The sequence below is a fragment of the Arachis hypogaea genome, chromosome 13, assembly GCF_003086295.3.
Source record: "Arachis hypogaea cultivar Tifrunner chromosome 13, arahy.Tifrunner.gnm2.J5K5, whole genome shotgun sequence".
Lineage (NCBI taxonomy): Eukaryota > Viridiplantae > Streptophyta > Magnoliopsida > Fabales > Fabaceae > Arachis > Arachis hypogaea.
The window spans coordinates 13,479,060-13,486,959 of NC_092048.1; the positions used below are offsets into that span (position 1 = coordinate 13,479,060).

Consider the following 7,900-nt stretch of genomic DNA (forward strand, 5'->3'; position numbering starts at 1 on the left):
TATAGAAAAAAGTAGAAAAAAAATTATTAAACAATGACAACATTAAAATCCAATTCCTTCTTGTGGCCGTGACAAATTCAATGTCTTCCAAACAAACCATACACTGGAATATCTCTTTCATTATCCCACTCGGTAATGCTATAATCAAACACAAACCTAAAACAAAACTCATGTTATAATCAAACACTTTTTTATAGTGATAATCAAACTTCAAATCTTCTAAATTACCCGGCCTATCGCATCACCAAATGAAAAATTACCAAAATCTGCCAAATAACTCAAAGGAAACTTAGAGATTTACAATGAAGTTGCTAACCTTAGAATTCAATGGCTTTGTTGGCTTCGATTCTATCACGTTCTGCAGAATGGAAACCAAAAAAATTAAAATGAAAGAAGAATAAAGTTGAACAAGAGATCAAGAGTTTGTTCGGTCTCAACGTGTGTTCAAAGAACCAAAATATGTACCCAACTACAATCAAGAATTTGAAAGAAGATAAAACTTTTAATTCACATATATAATTTTAGTGTTTACATAATAAATTCACATATATAATTCTATTTTATTATGAATGTATATAACTTTTAATCTAATCATAAAATCATCATCGCAAACTAATTAAACTTATATGAACCGTAAAAAATCATATATAATTCTTGAAGTATCCAACCGATGTATGTTATCCTTGACGAGTTTATATAATATAATAATATAATATAAATACAAGGCTCCGATCCATCAATGCTAGCTATATATTATGATATTTTTCATGTGTATGTGGGTCTAGATGGTAATGTCATGATTAATAGAAGGAAAACGATGCTGAGACCCTAACTACTTTTGTCATACATAATATGTGAATAACATATACCAACACGTCACTACAACAACAAAAGATTCAAGATTCAAGATTCAAGCTAAGATTCAAGATCTCTTGTTATATACCTAACTAACATGGATTCCTTAATTCCGTTGTCCCTAGCTCCCATATATATTTAATATTATTTTGATATTTATTATTGGCCAACTCAAATTGAAAACAACACAAATACACAATCAATATTTACATTCTTATTATTATTACATATATAAATCATTTACTTACATCCAATAGCTTCTTCAAACAATCAATTAACTAAACTTACATATTCACATTGACAACACTAATACCCTATATTATTTATTTAATTGCGTTCATCTCATAATAATGAAGATGACAAAGTGATACGACTTCTCCAATTTTGTACTCATCACCTAATGTGTGAGTACCAGTATATATTAAACACTAATTTTAACTAATAATTCACCATTTCTATTCATCCAAATTTATTAAATTAATTATAAGCTGCTAATACTTGTCTGTGTTACTTGCGTTACTATTAAATCATTAGGAGGAGGCCTACGTTTCTTGGTAGCTTGTTCAAAAGAATAAGCAATTTCAATAAGAGTTGGTTCTGAATACTTTAATCCTCCAAAGGAAACACCCAATGCCATGTTCTCATTGTTGTATCCACCCGGCACTGTTATTGCTGGGTAACCTCCAACCGCTAAAAATGGAACCAATTTTTGTCCCACATATATCAATGCATCAAGATTCTTCTCCTTCATCATCTTCTCAAACCCATCTTTCGAAAGTCTTTCTAGATTTGATATTGCTTCTTGAACTTCTTTGCTCATTCCATTGTTCATGTTTGCTTTTATAAACATGTCTTGTGGATAGTCAACTATTTTCTCCTGTACCAAAATAATAAGATAATAATAACAAATTATTCAACACAGTTCATAAGTTAAAAGTGTTAGTTAATCTTGCTAATTTATGTGTGATTATTATCTCTTGTTTAGGAAAAAAAAAGTTAAACATACAACAACTTTTTAGTATTTGGTGTTTACGAAAAAGTTTTGTTATACCGTTATAAAATAGTTTCATCATTATTTTACTATGTTAAGTTTCATTATTTTAGTGATAAATTACTCTTTTAAAATAATATAATATGTGAAACATATATAAGTACTGTATTGTTTAATGGAATAATGGTCTTTTGTTGTATGGTTGAATATTCTACTTTATTGTGTTGAATTCTTATTTTCAGAAAAAACACATGAAAATTAAGATCATGATGATCTAGTAGCTAGCGTATATATAAAGGATAATAAATATATTAAAAAAATAAATTTTGACTGACAAAAATTTTATCAAAAAGATAGAATAAAATATATTTAAAAAATTAAGAATAAAATTAAAACAAATTAAATATAAAAAAATATTTTTTTTTTAATTTGTTAAAAATCTGAAAGGCAAAACGTGTATTTTACTTATTTATTTTTTTATTGTTTAAAAAAATAAAATTAAAAAGATAAAATATATTTTAAAAAATAATCAAATCTCATTTTAAAAAAGTTCGTCCAAATATAAAAGAAACTAAAATTAATTGAATTGAGGGTTACATAAATATAAAAATATTATCGATACATCAAAATTAATTATTAAAATTAGTTACTAATTTATTTATATATTAAATATATGTGTAATTTAATTTATTTTTAATATTTATTTATATTTCAACTTACATTTTTAATAACTAATTTTAATATATACCTAACATAGTCGCATAAATATATACTTACTAGCGTGTTGTGTTGATGGTTGAAGGTTATGAGATCTGCCAAGGATCTCACAGGTGAAGACACGAGATTTTCGAGATAAGAATTCAAGTCTCTCTTGAGCTCAGCTAACAATGCTATCATTTCATTCTCATAAATTTCTTCATTCTTCTCAATTACTATGTCATCCACAAGTGTCGCACCTTTTTCCCTGGATTATTAATCATCAACGAGAACTTAATAATGTTGCATCATCCAATCAATCTTCCTTAATATGAAATATGTAATAACTAGATACTCGACTAATTTTTTTATACTAATTAACTATATATACATAAAAATGATAATGAATTCTGAATTAAATTTTTTAAAAAATGTATAAATGTGATAGATGCGAATGAATGACAGGTGATGTAGCAAGCAGCACCTCATTACTTGGAAGAGTTGTTGATATGTCGCATTCTCCATAGAATTTTGAGGAAAAATACTGTTAAAAGAATTAGGGTATCTCAAGATTCCAAGTCTTTTTCCTTGTAGGCCATGAGGATTCAAATATTGAGCGTAGCCACCCTCTGGAATGTGTGTAGATGCATTCACAGTTCCTTCATCTTTCTCGTCTTTCCCTACAATTACGTCAAGAACATAAACTGCATCTTCCACCGTTCTAGCTATAGGCCTGTTCATCCAAAAAATAAAATGTTAAAAGTCATAAAAAATAATGGTATTTCTCTTAAGAAAAAGTATTTGAAACTGTTAAAATATAATTAACATCAACTAGAATCAATTAGCATATCTGAATATTTATTCAGTGTATTTAAGTTGTCTATTCAAGTTATCTAGAACGATATGGGTGCTAAGAGAATCGTAATAATAAAGACGTAATATCTTATAATAAATATTCAGATATGCTAATTGATCCTAATTGATGCTAATTATATTCTAACAGAAACTAACATTAACACAGTCGACATTGCAGCTAATATTTAATAAATAAAATTAAAATTTTAAAAAATAAGATCATCTAAAATTTAATTAGACAAAATAATTTTTGAACTTCAAACTCAATAAAAGTTCATTTTTAATGTGTTTCATAATGATTTTGTTTAGTATTTTGCTATAGTGTTGATTAAAATTGATTATTATAATGTTAGTTTTCTAGTATTATTCTTCTCTTAATCTCTTTTTTCGTCATAAGTGAATAAGTGGATCTAATTGTGTAAAATTAATATTTGATTAATAAAAAATAACGATACGAGTGAAATTAAACCAGTATATACACGGCTTGATGAATGGGTATTTATTCTTTATTATTCCAAAGTTTCAAAAAATTTAATAGGAAAAGAAATAGTTAAAACTATAAAGTATATAGCTTAAAGTATTCTAGAAAATACAAATAGTAGTATTTTAAAGTATAATCTAAGGATATATATTAATTGAAAATGATTAGAATTTTTTTAAAAGGTTATATTAAGAACTGAAATATATTCAAATTAAATATACACAAAAGATTAGATCACTAAAAATAAATTATTTAATCAGTTACCATGTATTTGTCCATATATATTTATCAAATTTATGAAAATAAAAAATATAAAATAAAAATTAAAAAATTTAAAGATTTAACATAGATTTAACCTAATTAAACAAACTAGTGTATTAATAGGTACTAATAAATTTATTAATCCATTTTTTTATATAAATATGATAATAATAAATTTGAAATTAGTCAAGATAGTAAGTAATAAAATATTTTATTTTTTAAATTATATGTAATGAAAAATATTTTTGGAAACATAATTTGGATACTATATTATTTTTATATCTCTTTTATAATGACCATATTAAGTGAACGCTAAATATAATTATCAAAATCAGTTATAGTATAAATTATATATTGAAATATAATTCACTAAAAATAAATTAAATTACATATATTTATATATAAATATATGATAATTAATTTTTAGTGTGTAAATAACATTTTTAATATAATAGATATAATAAAATAATATTTATAAATGAAATAATATATTTAAAAAGAATAAATTTTTTATTAATTTAAACCGTTTAATCGGTAAAAATTCGAATTAGTGCAATATAATAGTCCTGGCTATTTGGTGGCAATTAGCACCGATGAACTGGTCCACTTGGCCTCATTCAGAACTATGATGTTTATCTTCTTTTTCTATAAAAATAATAAAATTTGATGTACGAAAATTACTTCTCTTAAGTCTTAATACGGAAGTGATGACGTATAGCCGTCATGCATGTGGTTTTGATTGGCATGCATATTTTTGTGAAACAATTGTTTTTCATATGATGCAATATTTAAAAAAAAAACAATTGTGAGATGTGTTATTATACACTAGAAAAATAAAAAAAAGAGTTAAAATTTATTTTTTGTAGAAATCAATTATTTTTAATAATTTTTGTCATTATTTAACCAATAAAAATATTAAATTATTTTTAATAAATAAATCTTATTAATTTATGTGTGTAAATTCTAAAAAATATAAATACAAATATTGATTCATGTGTATAAATTTATAGTAAATATACGTACAAACGATATATTTATTATGTGTATATTATCTATAAATATAAATACAAATTATTACTGATCAAATATCGATAAAAATAATAATATTTACTAGTTAGATAATATTATTTATTAATAAATATTAAATAAGACAAATTTTGATAATTTTTAGTTAATTTTTTTTATCAAATATTTTGGTTATTATATATATAAATATAGAGAATATACCCAACGGAATCTTGTCTGAGAGAAATAGGGACCACGGCAGATCTGCTAGTGAGGTTAACGGTGGGTTTGATTCCAACGACTGAGTTGTATGATGAAGGACAAATTATTGAACCATCGGTTTCGGTCCCTAATGACACCGTTGCAAAGTTTGCTGCCACTGATATTGCTGATCCACTGCTTGATCCACACACTTCATTGCTCAAGTTATAAGGGTTCTGCATGCCATCCATGCATCCACATCGTTAACTTTGAGGCAATAGTTAATATCACAAGACACTAGGCTTTGTAAAATGAAAAATAATATATTTTATCATTAGCATAAAATAATAAAATTTTAGTAAATATTAAAAGAATAAAATGATTTATAAATATATTATATATATATATTCATAAAATGATACATTTATGCGTATTTATTATTTGAGAGATATTATCAATTTATCTTTATAGAAGACGTGTCACGTATTTATAATATAATTTGAACCATTGATATTTAGATTTGTATCGTTTAACCTACTTTGAGCAAAATTTTCTCTTTTTTTAACTGTTAGAACTATTCGAAATAATTGGAAGATAATAAAAATTAACTTAAATCAATTTAAAATTATTTTATTTTATATTTATAAATTATTTTTAAAATAAATACATAAATTATAATTATTAAATTAAATAAAATAACTTTAAATTATTACCTTCTTAGCATTACTATAAAATTATATATCTTTAACGTGTTTGAATAGACATGTCTTGAACTCTTGATCCATTAGACGACTTCTTCCCCTTAAACATTTTAATTTAATTTGTACCAAAAAATAAACTACTATATCATCATTTAATAATAAAATTAAACATTATTAGTTACACATATTTAAATATGTTTATTTTAAATAAACCTAATATATTAGTTAGACAAGACTATAGATATATTTTCATTTAATTTGTATTTATAATTTTTTAAATTAATTCTAAACTTACAAAATATTAAAAGATTATAACACAAAACCAAACAACCCTCAATTAGTTAATGATTAAATCACTAATAAAAAAAATGAGAGATTAAACCAACACTTTTAGTTTTAAAAAAAGTCAATTTTTTATTGCCCAACAAATTTGATGCCAAATTTATCTAATTTTAAGTAAATTTTAATATTTTAAAATTGTTTACTTTTATAATATTTAAATTAGATATTAAATTATATTTTTTTAGTAGATTACAAACCGTAATATTCTAAAAGAAAAAAAAAAAGGTAAAAACTCACGTGAAAAATAAGTATTTGTTAAAAAAAAAGATAAAAATTAATAGTTAAAAGATGTTAAATAATTTAACTGATTTAACTAAATTTCTATCTAACAGCTCTTAATTATCAACTTCACATGAAGTTGGATGCACCCGAATTTTCCTGCAAAAAAAATTATTAGTCACCTTGGCTTGGCCACCGTAGGCAGACCAACCACCGGGCATATTGGAAGACCTAAAACCAGACCACTCCTTCAAGGTGGCTTTGCCAATAATTATGGCCCCAGCCTCCCTCAACTTCTTCACCACAAAAGCGTCCTCCGCCGCCACCGATCCGGCAAGCGCATACGAACCGGCCGTCGTACTCATCCGCTTCTTCTTGAACGTAATGTTGTCCTTTATCAACACCGGCACTCCGCTCAATTTTGTCCCTCCTTTCCCCTCCGCACGTTCTTGGTCGGCTTTCTCAGCCTCAGATTCTGCGTCCGGATTCAGATCCGCTACGCCACAGAGTATAGGGTTTCTTCTAAGAATCTCGTCTTTGTACAACTTCACTAGTTGCTTTGACGAGATCTCGTTTCGCGAGAAAGCGCTTTGGATTTCGTTCACGGTTGCTTCTCTGAACTCGAATATTGCATGAACATGAACATGTGTATGAAGAAGTAGCCATGAGAAGAAGAAGGAGAAAGATCTGGAGCTAGCAGCAGCCATTGACATATTCTATAGCTCTCTAGATGGTTCTATCTATAGTTAGTGAGTGTGTAGTTTGCACTTTATATATATATATGTATAGATGTTTGTTTGTTTTGCTTTTTGTTAATGTGCTAGCTTTGCTTTCTTTTTTAAATCATTATTTTAATGTTTACTTGTTTTTTTTCTAAAATTACTAATAAAAGATTACTTAAAATGTAAAAGCATATCCTAAAAAGGAAAATGAAAACGAATGGGAGAAGTTTTGTAATAAACAAAAAGACAGAGAGCGTACGAAACTCGGTTTCAAATAAGTCAAACGGAAAGATTATGATATTTAATTTGTAGATAGAATTATGAGAAAAAGCTCTCCCTATGAGTTTCGTTTTCACTGACTAAATAAATGTACGTAGCTAAAGTATTAAATAAATGATAAAATTTGGATGCAAGTTATCTTTACGATAAAGTTGGTCCTTAAAAATTATAACTTGATAATTTAGTTAAATATATTAAATTATCTCATAATTATAAATTATCGGCTTCAAATAAAAATAATTGTATGTAAGTACTCTACCTTAAATCAATAATATTATGTTATACAAAAAAT

At 25.5% G+C, this 7,900-nt stretch overlaps 1 protein-coding gene across 1 annotated transcript; it reads right to left on the bottom strand.

Annotated features, from left to right (window-relative positions):
- Window positions 1-1,047: 1,047 nt before the first annotated feature.
- LOC112737329 (probable amidase At4g34880) lies at window positions 1,048-7,365 on the bottom strand. Its single transcript, XM_025787174.3, has 5 exons — window positions 6,790-7,365; window positions 5,367-5,581; window positions 3,027-3,275; window positions 2,624-2,810; window positions 1,048-1,732 (listed from the first exon to the last, which is right to left on the bottom strand). Exons 1-5 carry the CDS (start codon window positions 7,318-7,320, stop codon window positions 1,337-1,339), a joined length of 1,578 nt encoding a protein of 525 aa, XP_025642959.1. The 5' UTR covers window positions 7,321-7,365; the 3' UTR covers window positions 1,048-1,336.
- Between the last annotated feature and the right edge of the window lie 535 nt (window positions 7,366-7,900).

Bases quoted from the DNA above. Each gene is read 5' to 3' on its own strand.
- LOC112737329 (XM_025787174.3), bottom strand. From the start codon at position 7,320: ATGTCAATGGCTGCTGCTAGCTCCAGATCTTTCTCCTTCTTCTTCTCA. The intron at 5,582-6,789 runs GTGACTAATAAT...GATGGCATGCAG, and splicing joins CCTACGGTGGCCAAGCCAAG to AACCCTTATAACTTGAGCAA. The intron at 1,733-2,623 runs GTAAGTATATAT...ATTTTGGTACAG, and splicing joins ACCATCAACACAACACGCTA to GAGAAAATAGTTGACTATCC.